Consider the following 20,719-nt stretch of genomic DNA (forward strand, 5'->3'; position numbering starts at 1 on the left):
ATCCTACCCCTATTGGTGGGAACCACAGGAATTGCACAAAAGAGCTAGAGGCTAGATCCATCTGAGATGAATAAATCCAGAAATAAAACCTTGTCTTTGGTTTGATGACGTAGGACGTGCTTCATTACGGAATACGGACCGTAATGGTATGCTAAATAGGTACATGTAAGTACCATTAACATTGTGACGATCGCAACCACCTCTGATTGTTTGATGCTCACTCACCATTGGCTACAATTGCTACAATACATTGTTGCAACAAGAATACCATAAATTCAGCCAATCACAACAATTGCGATTGTAATAATGTGATGCAAGTCTTCCAATGATCGACATCACCCGTACCGTATTAGTATAATATTATCTATGGACATCACTACGTTTTTTGACACATAAACAAAAGTGGCAGAAGTCTAGAAGTTTAAAATTACGAAGAAATCTTCATAAAATTAGTATTATTTCAATAAAAATGGCAAAAATAGACGTTTGTCGAATATGTTTAACCGAGGCAGTCGAAAGGGACATCACACAACTATCAGAAGAACTGAAAGGGGACAAGAAAAGTTATTGGGACATAATGTTGTTTTGCTTGAATATTCAGGTAAATAACCATCTAAACTGCTGAAACTTTATGTAAACAATTGCAAATAAGTATTTTAACAAGATCGTTGGGTCTTAGTTAACGTAATTTTAAGGTGGGTATGTTATTTAATCACATTTTATATGTGACTGAAAAAGGTTATTAGTGTATTGTTAATCAATGTTTAACTAAAGTCAGAGTGATATATATGCCTAACAAATTATGCAAGCAATATATTATTTAATAAGTACAGTTTTATGTTTATTTTCATCCACAAGTTTTGTACTATGATAAAATTGAGGTGTATTTGTTACTCTTGCCTTCAGCCCTTTATATCAAACTTTGATAGCAAACAATACAATGAAGAACACCAATAAATCGATCCATACTAAAATTATAATGCAAAATTAATCATGTCACGTTATCACTGCCCACTTGCTTAACCAATTTAGATGAAATTTGTTACAAAGATAGCTTGCATGCTGGAGATAGATGATACAGGTTACTTTTTATCCTGGAAAATCAATGAGTTTTAAAAGACCCAAATTCATACTGATTAAACAGTGTGCCGTTCATGTTAAAAATAAATTAAAATCATGATTTTTTTTTAATTATTCTTTTTAATAATGAATTCTAGCCCCATAAACTGCCGCTATACAAAAAGTCACGTAATTTTCTTACTACAGTCCAAGACCCTATTATGCTCTCAATCTTGGCATGTTTAAGGTTGCACCAGATTCAAAAGTAACAACAAAGTTGTGCGATAAATGCTTTATAAAAATAATATCATTCCACGAATTTAAGACACTGGCATTAAAAAACGATTCATATTTGCGACGTCTCCAAAACGAAGAGGATACTAAAATTGAGGTGATTGATATGGACAACATAAAATGTGAGGAAATGAGCAACGGATATTCTGATGATGGGTGTGACATGGACTCGCTTACCAAGATAGAGTTTAATATTAAACATGAAAATAATATAGATGATGTGCCGTCGGATGAAGAACTGCTTAGTGTTATAAAGAAAATAAAGTATGAATATAGCACTGAAGAATGTAAAGAAAATAGTAAGTATTTGCATTATTAATTAAAATTATGTTTGTTAAATTAAAATTACCTGACACATATAACTTGAGGAACACTGCCTAGCTGATTAGCAATTGATGAAAGTCGGCAACTGGATGGGTGACCGACTTTGGAGATCCCAATTTTGTTTTAAAATACGAATGTATGAGCATTGATTAACCAAAGGCATTATAAAACTTCAGATATGAAGTTTTATAATGCCTTTGGTCAATCAATTGCGATTGTTAAGCAACTTTGACTCAAGTCGGTAACTAGATGGTTGATCGACTTTGGAAGTCCCGTTTTGGCTTATTTGAAGTTTAATAATATGTTTGGTTAGTTTGTATCATCAAATTCCAGAAGAATCCCGTCCCAAAAAGAAATGTAAAGGTAGAAAAAAAGTGAAAGTTAAAAAAAAGCGTTGTAAAGAACCAGAACAACGAGAGAAAATATGTGAAGAATGCGGTAAAACTGTGGTGAACCTGGCTGAACATATGCAGTTACATCGACCCAAGGGAGAACGGACGAGGATTAAGTGCAAAGTCTGTGATAAAACATTTGCGTCATACAGTGCTCGGTACAGACACAACAAAGTTAAACATTTGGGTATTAAGGAACATTGCAATGAGTGTGGTAAAAGTAAGCTAAACATTTCATTTTTTATAGCTTTTTTCTATTTAATTGTTAAGCTAGTGTCATAATAATACCAATAGCACTCCAGTAGTGTTGGTTTTCCGACCCATCAGCATGATGCGAGTCAGGAAATAGAGAGTGCTGTGTTTGTGCACTATGATATTTCCTGTGGTAATGACTGATCTTTACTGAGATTGGCCATTGTGACCGATATGCAGTTAGGAAGAAATCGTTATTAATACCACCAATAGCTACTTCAACATATTATTTATGTTCTCAAATACAATCAAGTATTTCATCATCATCATGATCAACCCATCGCACGGGTCTCCTCTCAGAGAGAGGGGTTTTGGCCATAGTCTACCATGCTGGCCATGTGCGGATTGGTAGACATCACACACCTTTGATTACATTATGGAGAACTCTCAGGCCTGCAGGTCTCCTCACGATGTTTTCCTTCACCGCTAAAGCAAGTGATATTTAATTATTACTTAAAACGCACATAACTCGGAAAGTTAGAGGTGCGTGCCCGAGATCGAAGCCCCGACCTCCGATTAGAAAGCGGACATCCTAACCACTAGGCTATCACATCTAGTGTCGACTAAACTATGAAGTATTTGAGAGTGTACAATACATGTTTACACGGACAATAGCGTATATGCGACTTATAAAAGTGGTAAAACCATATGTGTATTAATTCTGTCCACGTTTAGATGTTGTAAATCTACGTAGCCACAAACTCACTATGCACCACACTGACAACTTACCGTTTGTTTGTGTGCTGTGTGGTCAAGGCTTCATCTCGAAGGCAAAGAGAGATCTGCACATGCTTCGACACACGAAGGCTCGCCCGTTCGTGTGCGATATGTGCGACAAGGACTTCAAACACAACATTGCCTTGTTGTCACACAAGTAAGTCTTACATCACACCGTCTAGTGATGTGCAGTAGGTAATATGTGCCGTGTGGGCGACACTTCATCTTGAAGGCGAAGGTAGACATGTACATGCTCCGACACACAAAGGCTCACCCGTTCGCATGCGAGGAATTCAAACACAACATTGCCTGGTTGTCACACTGTATTAGAAATTACGTCATGCATTGCCAGACACTTAGTACCTATCGTGGCAACCGCCTACCAGACACCCAGGACATTAAAGTTTAAGTGTGTCTGGCAGAGGGTTGCCACAAGACTAAGTGTCTGGCAATGCATGACGTGATTTCTAATACTATTCCGAAGAAAATAAAATTAGACTTTATACATTGACGAAAGATTCTATACGTCTTAGTTACCTACCTGTTATCTCCCAAAGCAACCATGATCCAAACTTCATAGTCGCTGATCGTTCCTCCCTATGTTGGGGACAATACGCATAGAAATTTTTAGCTTTTATAAAATAACGAAGGTCTGGCCCTCACTGGCTCTAAGGTTCATGTAGAGCTAATACTTAGTCTATAATTTCAGACGGCAAGTACACGATAAAGAAAAGACGCATATGTGTCAAGTTTGCTCAAAAAGGTTCTTTAAGAAATATCATTTACAAATTCATTTAAGGTAAGTAACATTACCATGTACCTTACTATATTATAGTCTGGTCAATATTGGCGTTCCCAACATTCATACCAATTTGTACGATCACCAATATTGACCAGACTATAATATAATTTATATCCTGCAGTGTGAAATAAGCTTTACGCTATATGTATAATATGTTAATTTTATTTTTATTTTTGATAGAATAATTTCATTGATTATTCTATTTTATGCTGTTCTGGATTTCAGACTTAGCCAGACAACAATTTTTTTCCCATTATCTAAGCCTGACAATAATAAATATAGTAAAACCAGCTTATGCTCGCGACTTCGTACGCATGGACTACGTAAATTTCAAACCTCTATTTTACCCCCTTTGGGGTTGATTTTTAAAAATCCTTTCTTAGAGAACATGTACGTTCCAAATTTCAATTTTCGGCCTGCCAAATTTCAGCCCGATCCGTCCAGTAGTTTCAGCTGTGCGGTGATAGATCAGTCAGTCAGTCACCTTTTCCTCGTCGTCGTCTCTGTTACTCACACGTATGTGACGTTTTGTCGCTAACTCGCCAGTCATGACGACAGGGACGACGCTCTACGCTGCGGCTTGAAGCTGCCGATCATCTCTTTCTAAAGCTCGATGTGTAATATTGACTGTTGGGAACTGTAAAGACATTGGTTTCCAGGAGTCACACTAAAGAGAAACCGTGCATATGCCCGGACTGCAACAAGTGCTTCAGCTCCACCACCATACTGAAGAACCATCGCCTCATCCACAGCGACACGAGAGACTTCCGCTGCGACCTGTGCGACATGGCCTTCAAGAAACCTGGGTAAGCAAGCTCAACTAAACTATGGCTATTTTGAAATAGGTAACCCTCAGCAGACTGCATGATGCCAGTGTCAAATGAAACTAGTCCGCAGTCCGGCCGGCCGGACTGAAAAAAAAACCGGCCAAGTGCGAGTTAGGCTCGCGCAATGAGGGTTCCGTACTACAGTCGTATTTTTTTACACGATAATTCAAAAACTATGATGCATAAAAATAAATAAAAATCTGTTTTAGAATGTACAGGTGCCTTTCATATGATACCCCACTTGATATAGTTATCTCACTTCGAAAGTTGAAAATACTAATTATTAGTTCATGACCACAATTTAATTTTTTTTGTACCCTGTAGGTTTCTTGACAGACAGACGGACAGACAGACAGACAGACAACAAAGTGATCCTATAAGGGTTCCGTTTTTCCTTTTGAGGTACGGAACCCTAAAAATAGGTCTAGGAATTCGATTTTTAAATATCCCTAGGGAACTAATGATTTTAAACTTATTTCGTGGTTTAACGCGATCGTGGAGCATATTCTACAGCCAGGCACAAAACATTGGATTGAACTCCACGATCCTCGAGTTCTCTCCACAGACCGCCACTATATGCCTAGACAAGTGCGCGAAGCGATTGAAATTCGCAAACACCGGAATTTCAATCGTGAGGATGGTTTTAAACTAGCAAGTATGTGGAATCCAGTGGTAGGATTATGCAAACCAAGACAGCATCGAACGACATCGAAAGTTAATAGTGACGCTGTGAGTGTATTTTGCCGGACAGCTCGTGAAGTTCCAGCGAAAAGAACAAGAAAGAGGGTAGTTCGCTACTGCCCTTGACAGCTCGAACTTCATCTCTCGCAGCACCGCATTCCCCTCGTGACCACGACCCGTGCAATTAGGTTGAAATATCGACAAATAAATAAAAAAATTAACCGTGGTATGTACCCGTTATCTACATTAAAATATCCCTAGGGAAATCTTTGATTTTCCGGGATAAAAAGTAGCCTAGTCCATCTCCAGAATGCTAGCTATTTCTGTACCAAATGTCAAAATCAGTTAAAACGGATGGATCGAAAAGAGATGGACACACTTTCGCATTTACAATATTAGCATGAACAGGAGTTAATAAATCCTTTGGTCAAACAAGACCATACAATTTTTGACAATTAACAACGTTGCAATAACAACCGATCGACATAACAGAGATTAATTTAGGTACTTTGAGCGTAAATCTGAACCCCATTGAACCCTATGTTTAATGACTTATTAATTTAACTTTAACAGGTACCTCCGTATCCACATGATAAGTCATACAAAGGAAAAGCGCTACCCGTGCGGATACTGCGCTGTGGCCTTCGGCCGCTCCGACCACCGCAAGCGGCACGAGCGCACCGCGCACCAGCGCCCCTTCCTCAACGAGCTGACAAATCCGCAAAAGCATGAAAGCGCACCGCTCACCAGCGATGACTTCTCGACGCCCAGAGCAATATGCGAGCAGCCAACACAACCAAACTGACTGGAACCTCCGCAAACGCAACCAAACAGTAAAGTCGAAGAGCGCACCGCGCACTATCGATGTCTTCTCAACGTGAAAAGCAATATGCGAGCAAACAACGCAACCAAATTAACTGCAAAATCCGCAAACAAACATCATCGCAACTAAACGAGCTGTCCAATCTGCAAACCAAACTAACAGTGAAATCCGCAAACGCAATCAAATTAGTTGTGAAATCCGAGGGCACACCGCGCACTAGCGATCTTTGCTCAACGCGCCGAGCAATACGCTAACAGGGAACGCAACTGCAAACCAACCAAGCTAGCAATAAAATCCGCAAACACCAACTAACAGTAAAGTCGAAGAGCGCACCGCACACCACAGCGACTCTTCCGCAAATCCGCAAACGCAAACAAACAGTCAAATCTGCTTTTGTTACCAAACTGACGAGTATGTACTTAGTAAAATCCGCAAATTACGTTTTACTTTCAAATATCAAAACACTAAAAAATATTTTAACTGAACACCATATATAGGTCGACATGGCAATCGGGGTATGAGGCGGGGGGACGCCCCGCACACTCGCATGTCACCCGCGTTATCCCGCGCCGCTGGGGGCGAGGGGGCTGTGCAGGTGTGCGGGGCGTCCCCATCCCGATTGCTATCTCAACCTGTTGCGTTGTACTGTAGAAATGGGGTGCTAATTATAAAGATCGTGAGCTTTTTATTAAAATAGGTAGAGGTATCATCATTTTAACAATAATTGTTACAATAATACAATTATTGTATAGGTAGGTATTCTTCAATCCGGATAGCACAAAGTTACATAATTATATTAAAACATCGATGTATAAAATTAATTTCATGGATTATGGACCAAATACTTTTAAATACAAAACTACATATTTAGAAAATTGTAAATATAATTATGTTATAATGTTAAGAGTTTTTATTAAGTTTTCTAATTAAAAATGTTTAAGTTTTTAATATATTTTGTTTTATTTTAACACGACACTGCAAAGCACATAGGTATGACGAATTAATTACATATTAGGATAGAATTGCAACATGGACGCATTAGCGGTACGGCGCGGCGCCGGTAAGGCTTGCGATTCTTCTTAACTTACAGTACTTACAGAACTTACAGTCCAGAGCCAATGCGGTTCCGTCTTCATGTATAGGAAATTAGGAAGCTTTAGGGTGCCTGTCCACTGAAGCGGAGCGGAGATGTGTATAGTTGACCAATCAGAATTTCATCAGATGACGGAATAAAAATATCACGTTATTTACCGACAATCTGATTGGTCTGCTCAACACATCGCTCCGCTCCGCACCATTGGACAGGCAGCCTTAGAGTTGTTATCAAGAAAGACTCCCGCGCCTCAGCTCCACTACCAGTGTGGTAGTGCGCCTCATAAGTGTCTCACTCATTCAGGTTGGTCATCATGAACAACTTCGAGTTTCTCCGGAACGTTATCTTGACGACATGTACTCGTACATTCTCCTACACATCCGCATGGCTTTTTTGGTTCTTCACACACGCAATCATCCTCGAATAATCTCGGCGACCCTGTCGGGGAGTGTATGTTCAAGGTGTTCGATATAGTTTCCAGCTTGTCACTCAAGTGAGGGTATTCATTCATCAGCTTTTGTACTATGTAGTTGAGTCGCTCGTTGAGCGCGAGCGCTTGGTTGTATTCTGCAAGCACGGTGGTCTTCGACTTCTTCACTCGTACGGACTGGCGCTTAATCGATGTGGCTAGTTCGGTACCCAGGCGCTGGCTGCGGACCACTCGTTCAAGGAGCTGCCAAAGGAAATTTTTATTTTTTAAATTTAGCTTTGTGCGTCGCGATCCGCGCTCTGGAGTCTACCTGGTCCATAGGTTGTACTTCGACATTCAGCGTGGCTATGGACCTAGGAATCATCTTATTGTGAGCGTTGCAATGCTGCCAGCTTGATGGGCACCTTTGGCCCAGGGGCAGACTTTTCGATTGACGACGTTGTTTCAGAAATATCGTTACAGTACGGACAAGTCGAGATGGCAAACGGGGTATGAGGCGGGGGGGACGCCTCGCATACCCGCACGGGGTTAGCGCGGGGGCTGTACCTATGTATTTTTAAATAATTTAATGACATGTTATAATCTGAATAAAATCAATGCATAATATATTAAAGTTCTTCAGAATTTTAAGGCCAGTTTTTTTTTGTTTTTTAAGGGGTTATTCCCGTTGAGTCACACCCCCGTGTGTAACACTGACACAAGGTGCCAAAAATTTCAAAACATTCCCGTTGAGTAACACTGTTACACAATGGGAATTTTTTGAACTTGTTGGCACCTTGTGTCACACCTACATAAATACATATTATTGCGCGTGTATCAAGTATTAACTGGTTGTGCACTTTTCCGGGATGTTATTTATTTATAAATCCAAGATGGCGGACATGAATGTAGAGCCACCTCTGGCTATCGCAGCCTTGGAATGTCTTTACTCTTTAATGCATTTAGACCACGGACGGTCTCTTCCCCGCCAATAGTTTTTAGATGCCAGGCCTGCCAGTCTATTAATTATTCCCATATATAACAGACTTTACTTTCTAGAATTATTAAAATGTTCCGTTACCCATTTCTTGTGCTTCTCCGCTTCACGACACTCCCGCAGCAGAGTCGCAACGTTTTCTTCAAGCTGCGCGTTGGCGGCGCCCGTGTTTGATACATCGTGGTCCAGTCTCTCTTGCTCTTTCTGCAATTGCTCCAAATGGGCTTTGGCTTCTGCTAAATCCTGGACAGACAAACAATCTTATTTCATAAGATCTATATCAATCTAAGATTCTATCGTGCTGCAAGGTCAAGGTCTGCACCCGTACGTACCCACCAATTCCACGGACACGAGCTAGCGCGCACCACGGCGCGGCGAGATGCTGTGCGTTTTAAAATCCATAAATTTAAATCTATCAAAATCCGATGCGGAATTAATTCCGCAGTACGCGTGCTTCTATGTAGTTTTATAAGTTCACAGATTTTGCGGGAAAAAAACGTACGGAAATTTACCGTGGTGCGCGCTAGCTCTTACGAAGGAAGGCGATCGACTTGCCTTCTCGTTTCTAGTTCGAACCGCTAGACGAACTCCCTTTTGGTAGCAGTTTTACCCCCACTTACGAGTATAATATAGTTAATTTTAAGAGGCATCTAAACAACCGCGCACTCACCTTAGGCTGCATCATCACTTGCCAGCAGGTCTGATTGTAGCCGAGCGCTACTCTATTTTAAAAAAGTAAAGTATTTACTACCAAAAAATAATTACTACCTCACCATGATCAACCCATCGCCGGCCTAGTACTGAGCACGGGTCTCCTCTCAGATCAGATGTGGCTTACGCCATAGTCGGCCACAGGGTGGATTGGCGTACTTCACACAATTGTGTGAATAATTTGGAGAACTCTCAGGATACTTTATACTGGATGATAGGATTAAACTTAAGTAATCCTTATAAGACAAATAGACGTAAAAATAAACCTTAGAAACATTACTGTAGTAACTCTAGCAACATCTCGCTTTAGCAAGCCTCAGTTTAAAATGATGGATGAGGTTGTTCGCCGTGTAGATAGTACGATTCAATTTCAAACGTAAATGCGTCCCTGACGTTTGTGCACGACGTTGCGCAGAACACACATTTTGGGTCTCCGAGGTAGCGGGGAGGGTAACAGCGCACGTGTCGCAACTTCACGCAGACGCATTTAAGTTTGAATCGTGCTGTACCTGACCTGTCATCACGTCAGCCATTGCAAGTCATCCGTATAAAATAAAGTGACGTAAAATAAACCTTTGAAACATTAGGTACCTTAGTAACTCTAGCGACATCAGCTTTAGCAAGCCTCAGTTTGTGATGGTAAGTGGACTGCGAGGTTGTCTGCGAGGGCCCGTGCGCCATCTGCACCGCAGCGGCTGCGCGGTTCTTTTCCATGGCCGTCTCCCTGCGCGTCACGTACAAAGCCAGATCCTCAGCTAACTTCTCCCCAGTTTTGCGAAGTTGTTCTCGACGAACCTGAGGGAATACTTAAATGATAGTGAAACAAAAGAATTAGTAACGCTGTGTGCTGTGTCGTTACTTCCTTGGAAAATAGTCCTTGAGTCGGGAGGAGCACCCTTATGTTTCTGGTGCGTCTCTGACGGCGTGTAGGGATACCTCATTGATCTTGGAGGAGGATTTACTTCGGCAGACACTGCTAGTTGGGTCGCGTAAGCGCGTCCAGTCCCTAATCTAGCTACCAGGCGATGCGTGGAGCACCGCGTGAGGTTTTTAAGTTCCGACATAACCTCCGTGCCTCATTAATGACGGATTTCCCCACAAACAAAAAAGGCTTTCTACCCGTGTTCATCATCACTTGTCACAAGAATCGGACCGGATAAGTAAGTAGAAAAGGTAGTGTGGCGGTTGCCACAGTACAAACTAGATGGCGCTGTTCAATCGATGACGTAGTCCCGAACAAATATACCGCCGTCAGTACTCGCACTAACAGAGTGTTCGGCAATCTGGACTATATATAGAAGTTTCAAGATACAACCGTCGGCCCAGCTGGCGCTACCGAGCACAGCCAACCGCTCGGTGGGAGATCTCCCCTTTGGTACGGTCGAGCCTGCACACCGCTCCCGTACAGTAGGATAAGACTTGTACAGATTTTGATAATCTTGTTGGGCTCTGGTGAATCACGTGGAAAGTCTGCGCCATACAGTTTAATTTCAAGATTCCTTATGTGCCTACTGCCTATTAAGTACACGAATCATTGATACCACTAGGTAATTAATTAGGACATGTTAAAAAAACATTTACTTCCATCCTATGAATTTCCGCTCGCATCTGCCCGATTTCACCAGCTGCGGACTTGGCGTTCTGGATGTTCCTCTTGAGATCCACCGCCAAGATGCCCTTCCGTTGCCAGATGAGCGCTTCCCGTTGAGCTTTCTCCAAGTCTTGAGTAAGATTAATCTTTTCCTTTTCGAAAGCTTCAATGTCTTCTTCCAACTGAATTATGTCACTTTCGGCATCCTGGAAACAAACCACACCTATCAGGTTACCCGAAGGGTGCCAATCGTCCGTCCGTCTGTCTGCCTCTATGTCAATGGGCTACGTCTCATGAACTGTAATAGGTAGAGACTATAGAGAGTGGAAATTGACAGTTTGTTTTTCTATTACTTGCCGCTATAACAACTAAATTATCTACCTCATAAAAATGGCCGCCATACAAAAAAAAAGTACATAAGCTTGGTACGATGGTACGAAACCCTTCATGTACAAGTCCGACTCTTGACCGGTTTTGGCTTCGACTAGCGACAGGTTCGTAATATCTACTAAGTAGTGCCACTAAAATGTTTTTTCCAGGCAGCTTACCTTCAGGTTAGCGGTATACTCGTGTGTGACAGCCAGGTTGGCTCTCTGCGCGAACTGGTTGCGCTCGGCGGCTTCTTTGCGCGTGCGCTCCAGCACTTCGAGCCGGCCGCGCAAGTCTCGCAGACTGCGATCCACGCGCGCTCGCTCTTGGTCAATACGCTCGGTTTCCGCTTGAATACGCATTGTCTTCTGCTCACAGATCTGTATTTCTGAGGATATTTGGCAATAATTTAGAAATTACCTACTTAACTAACCCAGGAACTTAGGTAGGTATAGTAGGTACCTTTATATAGGTAGGTATGTGGAACTCGCCAGCCGAGAGGCGACCAGAATACCCACTAAACCCCAACGGCGCTTCTGCGCGGCGCTGGCGACTAGGACTGGGTCACGGGAACACCAAAGCATTTCTACCGCACCCAGCCAGCGACGTGCACCGAGGCGGACCCTCCCCCAGGGATCTTTACGTCAGGTCACTGCACGTCCAAAGCGCACCAGGTAGTAGGTACCTATATCTTTTAAATAAAACAAGAATAAAGTGTCTGTGTTCTCGTTCGTTCGTTACCTGTGCGGTCGCGCATCGTTGATTTGAACCTTGAACATTAGTGTCCGCGGTTCAATCCCGGCCACTCACCGCTAACCTTTCGGAGTTATGTGCATTTTAAGCAATTACTTAAGTAGATATCACTTGGTTTATCGGTGAAGGAAAACATCGTGAGGAAACCTGCATGCCTGCGAATTCTCAATAATGTTCTCAAAAGTGTGTGAAGTTTGCCAATCTGCACTCGGCCGGCGGCGTGGTGAACTGTGGTCACAACCTCATTCTATGCTCAATAGTCGGCTGGCGATGGGTTGATGATGATAACAATAGAAGGAAGGAATTAATACACAGACCACCACCTATAGACGCCTAATAGCCGGACATCCCCGATCACCAAGCTTAGGCAGTTGCTTAGCATCAAAGTCGGCCCACGCCTGTTCGGTACCCTCATTCTGCACATTGTCTTGATTACACCTTTTTTGACTTTTTTCTCACCTGTCCCCCGCCAACATGCAAAACCTAGTATATGCGTACTCTTGAGGTTGTATTCTCTTCGAATTAATAGGAAGAACTCACGTTTGTTAATAAGATTGATATCCGCGACGATCCTATGATGCTGCGCGGTCAGCTTCACCACGTGGCCCTGCAGCCGCAGCCACTCCGCCTGCATGCCCTCCGCACGCTCGCGCAAACCCTTGATCTGCTGCTCTAACTCCTCGATGTTGCGCTCTTGAGGGGACTTCAACTGTTCAAAAACATTTTATACTTAAGTAATAGTGGGACACAGCCAGGATGGAACCAAATATACTGCACTTGTTTCAAAAATTGAATTACTTAAACGATGAGGTACTTCGATAATTAAAACAAAATTGATTTAGCATCAAACGAAGTAAAACATTTTACTAACGTCAAATATCTCCTTCAGCGCAGTATACTTCTTGACAATGATGTCTAACTCCCGCTGCTTTCTCATGATGACCAGCATCTTATGTTCATACTCCTCTTGGAGGGCCTCGATCTCTTTCTCTCTTGACCTCACTTTAGCTAGATTCTCCTCGAGTAAAGCATTGTTTCTCGCTTCTCTATTGCGGTGAACTTCTAAGTCTAGCATCAATTTCGCGTGCTGGTTCTCCATTGCCATAAGGGCTATTTCCTAAAAATATATCAAACTCGTTCAGAAAATCCTGTTCTAAGTATAAGGATCAAAATACTCTTTGAAAGTGGTTAAGTGTGAGTATGTACAAGAATTGTGTCAGGAATTGCACTTATTGTTGTAAGCCAAGAGTTAATTTTGCATTTTTTCTGCCAAAAGTTTTAAAAAGTCTGAAGAAGTAAAAACTTCTGTTTATAGGTAAGTTGAGTTTGTTGTGGGCTCTTCTCAGACTTTATGGTTTAATTTAGACATTTTTTGATGATTTCAGTAACTATAGTCTTACTGACCAATTTGCAATAAGTACATAAACTTTGGTGATCTTTAAAAAAATACTGCCTAAAATAATTAACTGCAACATGTTACCTGTTTTCTAGACATCTCCCTCATCTTCTTAATTCCGTTGGCCATAGCCTCGACAGCTTTATCGTTGAGTAGACATTCCTGAATGTTATTTAAGATTTCGTTTTCCAACTTCAGTTTTTGCTCCGTACGATGTTGTAGTTCATTTTCGGTGGTTTTTAAAATGTTCCTCATTGCTTGATTTTCCTGGAGAATGTGAATGCAAAAAAATAGTTTCAGTTGATAATTTTCTAATAGCCATTTAAATACCTACAAATAATACCTATTTCTGTGTATCGATTACTTTACTGTTTATATAATATTTTGTTCTGCAAGTTTGTCATATTCACAATATACCTACCTATAGTGGCCTTAAAAGTTTAGGAAAATATATTAAGTAAGATGAAAACTTAAATACAAATTATCGTGATAAGTTTCGTTATAAATAAATCTCGATGAAACGGCGGCATACTTAAGTTTGTATTCTAAGTAAAAATAGAAGTTAAGAATGGTGCAAAAAGACCTACTTATTTACTTAGTTTGTTGCGAGATATTTCCACTTCAAAGTTGAAAACGAGATGAGATGGTAAATTGATCTTCCAAATCAGATACAGTCAGTGCATTGCCGGCAAAAATTAGCTAAGTAAAAACTAGCTTAACTTAAAAAGCACTTATTTTCATCCTTACCTTCATGTGGTACCTAGATGCATTTGAAATTCAAAAGTACTTGTAAAAGTTTAATTAAATAAAAAATATTTTTAATTTTATTTTATTTTACCGATTTGATAAGCTCCTCGTCTCGCTCGGTCATCTCTATAGCTTCCGACAGTTCATTTATTTGTGCCTCCAGTGATAAACGTTTCGCATCCTCGGCTTCGACTAGGAACAACATAATATTATTTTTATTATTTTAAATGTCCGTATTTTCATCGAGAAAATTCATCATACAAATAATTACATTGAAGTCAAGTGTGGTTCTGAAATACCTAGGTAGTTACTCAATTGTTTTTTAATTTCATGATTTGGATATAAGGATATAAGTATATTGGTATGTGCAATTAATAAAAACAGTTTTTTTTAAATTCCGGTCTGTATGTTTGTCCAGAATCATTTTTGGAACACCCTATTTTTGGAACTTCACAGGCAGGAGACTGCACCCAGGCAGAGAATCTTATCAAATGTTCCAAAAGAGCAACCTCTGAGTTTCTTGATGGTTGTTCTATGTAGGAAGGGCATTCCGATTTCGGAACCAGGGTTACATTCAATTTCTATTCCTCGTCGGTACCTAGGTACTTACCTAAATAAATATTCTTTTTATTTGGGACCATAGCGCGAACACAGTAGGTACACAGAACAAAACACAGAAACATACAGAAAAAATAACACAAATACTTAGTATTTAAATACGGCTTTATATATATTATACATAAAGATATTTTTATATAGGTATACTTAACATATACTTTATACATACGAGATCGCTTTCAACTTTAATTTTCATTTTCAACTATTATGTGTAGTTAGCACAGAACAAACTTAGTTTTTAGTGCGATAATAAAACAAATTGCTTACACAGCTTAGTAGCATTATTGATGTCATACGTAAGTTTGTCCTTGGTCATAGCTATCTCCTTCCCTTTATTCATCTCTTCCATTATCAGCTTCTTAGTTATCTCCAAGTTGCTCAACAGCGTGAGGTAGTTTTCTTGTAAAGATCTAAGTAATCAAAATTTAGATCAATATTAAACTAACGACTGTTTATTTATAATCTATCTGTAAGCAGTAGATAACTTAGGCAATGATTTTTATTTGTTAAAAAGTTGTATGGACTTTTTTGATCTTCCAGGAATAAATCTGAGAAATTAATATATTAAATAAAAATGTGTCTGTCTGTCTACTACCTTTTATCGGCCCAACCGTTTAACCAATTTTCATGAAATTTGGTAAAGAGGCATTCCTGGATGCAACATAGGCTTCAGGATAAAAAGTAGCCTATGTCTGTATCTGTAAAAAACGAGAAAATCATTTAAAAAGATGGCCCGTGAAAGACAGAAAGACAGTTTGCATTTATAATGTTAGTATGGAGCATAGATTTATATAGTCATAGAAAACGTGGTTTTAGATAGACTATTTTTATTAACCTGTAATCATCTCGCACGGAATCATAAGCTTTGTCCCGTTGTTGAATATTTACTAGCACGGAGTTCCAAAGACTTACAAGACGCTTTTTTTCCAACTCCAAGTCTTCTAATTCTGCTGCATACGCTGTCACCTAATCATAAATTATATTATTAAGTAATTAAGTAGTAACTAGGTATGTTTCTAATTTATAATAGTCCTTTTGTTAAGGACTATTGCTTTAATGCAATAGTCTAAAAAAAATTACCAAGTCTCCAAATTATAGCCATCAGTAAAAGTTTAGACGAAAATTCTTACCTTATCATTGACTTTTTCCATTTCAACATTTTTGATTTCCAATTGCTTTTGGAACATTTCCAGTTTCGATTCTAGTTTCCAGACTTCATTACTTAGACTGTAGATAATTGTATCCTGTAATCAAACAATGTAAATACATTCTTTAACTGGATTATTTATTTGCTTGAAAACTCATCACTCGGAAACAAGTAGGTAAACCTAAACCTGTACGAACAATTTATTAACAGCGCCTTTGGAGTCTGGACTTTACAAAAACTTTTTGCCATACAAGTTGACAGATTTACGCTGAATTTTAGTGATAAGTAGATAAGTTTAATAATAGGTACATTATTGCTATTGTTTACATATAAAAAATATTGTTTGTTATATCCGTCACACATACCACCAGTCACCACCCATAGGCGCCTAATAGCCGGACATCCCCGATCGCCAAGCTTAGGCAGTGGCTTAGCATAAAAGTCGACCTAGCCACGCCCGTTCGGTACCCTCATTCCGCGCATTGTCTTGATTACGTGACTTTTGACGTGACGTGAGTCCACCAATCACAACAAAGCATTCTCCCCTATCCCCCGCCAACATTTTAAGATTTCGTTTTCATGCAAAAGCATGTAGGTGTATATATGCGTACTCTTGAGGTTGAATTCTCTGTGATCCGTCATATTGGATCTTCCATGACGCCTTCAGCTATATGACTCTCGGAAGTAAAAGGTAGTTTTGCAACTACGAGAGAACCGATTACCCGTCAAGCATACACTTACACGTACCCTCACACACACACACACACACAACTACAGCTCAGCTCGACACTAACTTTCCGCTGTAGTAAAAAAAGCGAAATAGAGGGTACAACATACCAGCTGCCTCTTTTCATCGGCCAACGTCTTCTTCTCGACTCGCATCTTGTCGGACATGCGCTGGTTGACGGTGAGGTCCGACTCCGTCTCCTCGCGCCACGCCTCCAGCTGCCGACAGAGCGTGGTCAACGCTTCTAGCTCTTCCGATGCTTCCCGTTCTAGAACAAGCGTCTTCAAGTACCTACCTACTAAGGTGTCGAGATGTAATGTGTAATCTTCTACAAAGGATATGTGGGCTAGTTGACCGATTGTCAACTAGGCCTCATTAGGCCTTTTTCGTATCCTCCGTGCCTTGGAGAGCACCACCGCTTATTATGACTAACTAATATCTGCAAATTAAGCAATTTATAATGCAATTTACAAAGCAAGTGTTATTACAAAATAATATCACTTGCTTTGCTTTAACGGTAAAAGAAAACGTCTTGTGTTTTTCCTAAGAGTTCTCCATAATGTTCTGAAAGGTTTATTCTTTTTAGCGTTAAACCTATCATGAGGTTTATTCACGTTCTTTTAGTAGAATTGTATGCGGAAGGATTTGGGAACGAACCGCATTACTATCCTAAGAAGAATTAAAAATTTGACTAATGGAAAGAAGTCACGACCCTCAGCAATGAGGATCACGACGCAGAGAGAGAGAGGGAGAGAGAGAAAGTGACAGAGTAATCTTGTATTAAGAGTAGGTAGATACTGATCTTCATGAAAGCATAAAAATCGATTAGTCGTATCCACATAAAACTTGGAGAGCAAATCACTACTCTGATGATGCAAACCCTTGAAGTAGACTTTTTTAAAGGTAGTTACCAGTTACAGTATTTTGTTCCAACCTATCTTTGGCTTGTTTATACTTCTCGTTGGATTCCTTAGCTCGCTGCTCCGCCTGCTGGCGCTCCTCCGTCCTTTTCGCCAATGACGCTTCATAATCCTCGATCATTACCTTAAAAACACTAGGTTGTTAACCATCGCATATTCTGTTAGGCACACCGTAGAGACGAACGAGCCGCGACGTGATCCGCGTGGACTACTCAAATTTCAAACTCCTATTTTACCCATTTGAAGGTTGAATTTTCAAAAATCCTTTCTTAGCGAATGTCTACGTCATACAGCTATCTACATGCCAAATTCTACCCGATCCGTCCAGTAGTTTGAGCTGTATTGTGCGTTGATAGATCAGTCAATCAGTTCGTAAGTCAGCTTTTCCTTTATATAATATTTAGATTAAAAGTTTATTGTATTAGTAAGTATAGATTTAACGAATTTAAGTATAGGAAAATAATATAGTTCTCTCTACAGTCATCATTCCGCTGTGATTGCGTTTCAGAAGTGCCCGACGCCTGTGGCTCGTGCTTGTGTAGGTAAGTCGTATCACTGTAAGTACCTACTTATCTAGTTATCTACTATACCTATCAAGGGATGGAAACAAAACTTACTCTTTGAGCATTAGTGTCGTGATCATTCCGATAAATAGTTTCAAGATCTTTTTCATACTGCTGCTTGCTGAGCCGGAGTTCGTCACGCTGAAAAGTTTCAATTAAGTACCTGCATTTTTTTTCAACTCATATACTCAGGACTCAATTACAGGTTCTTTTTAATGTTAGAGCTATCTATTTGTATTGACTTTAGTCTCAACCACCAGTTCAGCAATGGTCAGCTGAAGTGGCAATGGGCGGAGCATATAGTTCGAAAAACCGATAGACGTTGGCGTGCCAAGGTTTTGGAATGGCGACCTCGCACCGGAAAACGCAGTGCTGGAAGACCCCCCCTTAGGTGGACGGATGACATCAAATGAGTTCCAGGGAAATAGATTGCTAGAGATGGCATCAAGTGACTTGCAAGGAGCCGCTAGATTAAGGCGGCGGTGGAAGACCGTGGCGTGTGTGAGTTCCTACATGAGATCTATGTCCAGCAGTGGACTCTATCGGTTGTCAATGATGATGATGATACTCTACCGATCTTTCCATCAGAGTGCGCCTCCAGCCACCACACATAATCCTCCGCCTTGCTCATCCTTCTACTTTCCGCCACTTTTTTAAGGTCGTCGGTCCTCGAGGTTGCCCCACACTGCGCTTACCGATAGGTACAAGATGGTACCGGTAACATGGAACTTGGTAAGTATAAAATACTACCTGATGCCCGCGACTTTGTACACGTGGATTTAGGTTTTTGAAAAATCCCGTGGGAACTCATTGATTTCCCGGGATAAAATGTAGCCTATTCTCCAGGTCTTTAACTAAGTATACCTACCTTACCCATGCAAAAAATCACGGCGATCCGTTGCTCCGTTGCGATGTGACTGAAGGACAAACCAACAAACAAACATAGGTACTTTCACATTTATAATAGGGGTAGTGATAATAGTACCAAAATATACCAATCTAATAATTTCGTCTTCCGCAAGTGCATTTTCTTTTTCCAGGAACCGTGTGAGCGTCTCCTGGAACCGCTTCATCAGGGGATGGGTAGAGTCCAAAACAGCCGGCATCGCCCCAATGTCTCTCTTGCTGCGCCACCTATAAGATGCTAGTCTGACAGTCTGTGATGTGGTGTGTCTGGCATGTAACACAGAATAAGTCCAAAATCAAACTTATGAGCATTTGATTACTTAAAAAAGTTAATTAATAAATGTTAATTCTGGCTTGTAGATATGGACTGTCATCACTGGCAATACGCACTTACGTTCAAAACTTGGGTTTTCAAACACTAAGGAATTTTGGACGGGAATACATCTCGAAGCTTTTCGAACACTGCGGTTATCCTCTTTCTCGAATTGGACCTATCTAACTGGATTAGTGTGTCCCAGGTAATACCTACTTGTCTACAATTTCGAGTGCAGTAATTCTCAAAGATTAAGTATTGGGTGGGACGAGACATGAACATTGGGTAAGTGCGTTTCTAACATATTTTTATTTACTTAAGTATTACTTTGAATTAAAATTCAAGATTTAAAAACACCATTTATTTCACCTAGGCTCATAAATATTTCAAGAAAGAATATTTTAAGTAGTATTATATACTAAGTAGGTACTTTTCCGGTTCCATTCAACACAGAATATTTGATGGTACCTACCTAATATGTGCCGGTTCGAAAAGTAGATTCAACTGAGAAGATCCGGCAAGAATCGAAACTTACTCATCAAAAGCTTCTCTGCCAGCTCTGTTGCACTTGCACTGGTCGAGAGGACACGCACAACATCTACACACACCGTCTTCGTCTCCAGGGATCACACAATCGCACGCATCCTCCTGTCAAATTGTAAGAATGTGGCCATCTTCTGCTGGATAGCAGCAAGCGATACTTTGCGGAGTCCCATGATATACAAGGAACTATACAAGCTTAATTTGCTATAATCCGCAAAAAAAGACAAATCTGTAAGGTACACCGTATCTATAAGGCACATGCGATATGCACCGCCCGCCCTCCCACTACTAAAGAAGCAGGAAAAGCAAGCAATGCTCACCACTAACACACTACTACTGTACAAAGATTCATTGCCATTGTAGACATTATGGGGTCAAGATACATGTCTCGAGATGGTTCCTTGAACATCATGGACTTCCGCAAAATAACGCCCGCTTCTATCCAACAGTCAAAAATTGGTCATTGAATTTAAAAAGAACTCATTCTTACTCGCTCATAGATCATAGTCTCGTTCCTGTAAAAGAGGCAGGTTTCTTCGTGGATGACGATCTCGTGATCATCCCTCGGGCAAACGCAGTGAAGAATCAGCGGTTCACTTGACTCCTCTTCCTTCGTACAAGGACATTCCATGTCCGCCATTCCCAATAAAAACCGTTTCTTTTAACCAGAACCTAGTAATGCTACGGATTTTTGAAAAATAGATATAAGAAATAAATCGATTTATCAAATAAAAGTTTTGGTGAT

The 20,719-nt window shown here is 40.5% G+C and overlaps 2 protein-coding genes across 2 annotated transcripts; one reads left to right on the top strand and one right to left on the bottom strand.

Moving 5' to 3' along the window:
• The first annotated feature begins 373 nt into the window (after nt 1–373).
• Nucleotides 374–7,106, top strand: LOC117987838 (zinc finger protein 493-like). The gene is made up of 7 exons (XM_034974904.2): nt 374–601; nt 1,307–1,652; nt 2,011–2,289; nt 2,997–3,195; nt 3,748–3,837; nt 4,500–4,646; nt 5,922–7,106. The coding sequence occupies exons 1-7, from the start codon at nt 470–472 to the stop codon at nt 6,151–6,153; spliced, it is 1,425 nt and encodes a 474-aa protein (XP_034830795.1). The 5' UTR covers nt 374–469; the 3' UTR covers nt 6,154–7,106.
• Nucleotides 7,107–7,150: 44 nt separating this feature from the next.
• On the bottom strand, nt 7,151–20,614 carry l(2)41Ab (lethal (2) 41Ab). The gene is made up of 18 exons (XM_034974619.2): nt 20,465–20,614; nt 19,967–20,079; nt 19,208–19,346; nt 18,267–18,353; nt 17,641–17,773; nt 16,840–16,997; nt 15,986–16,099; nt 15,691–15,821; nt 15,123–15,265; nt 14,329–14,429; nt 13,575–13,757; nt 12,966–13,211; nt 12,635–12,803; nt 11,521–11,729; nt 10,963–11,178; nt 9,973–10,176; nt 8,755–8,913; nt 7,151–7,937 (listed from the first exon to the last, which is right to left on the bottom strand). The coding sequence occupies exons 1-18, from the start codon at nt 20,612–20,614 to the stop codon at nt 7,560–7,562; spliced, it is 3,033 nt and encodes a 1,010-aa protein (XP_034830510.1). The 3' UTR covers nt 7,151–7,559.
• Nucleotides 20,615–20,719: the final 105 nt, after the last annotated feature.

The sequence above is a fragment of the Maniola hyperantus genome, chromosome 13 (assembly GCF_902806685.2).
Source record: "Maniola hyperantus chromosome 13, iAphHyp1.2, whole genome shotgun sequence".
NCBI lineage: Eukaryota > Metazoa > Arthropoda > Insecta > Lepidoptera > Nymphalidae > Maniola > Maniola hyperantus.

Coding starts and splice junctions, on each gene's coding strand:
- LOC117987838 (XM_034974904.2), top strand. CDS start 470: ATGGCAAAAATAGACGTTTGTCGAATATGTTTAACCGAGGCAGTCGAA. Junction 602..1,306: donor TGTTTTGCTTGAATATTCAG/GTAAATAACCAT, acceptor GGCATGTTTAAG/GTTGCACCAGATTCAAAAGT. Junction 3,838..4,499: donor CATTTACAAATTCATTTAAG/GTAAGTAACATT, acceptor ATTGGTTTCCAG/GAGTCACACTAAAGAGAAAC.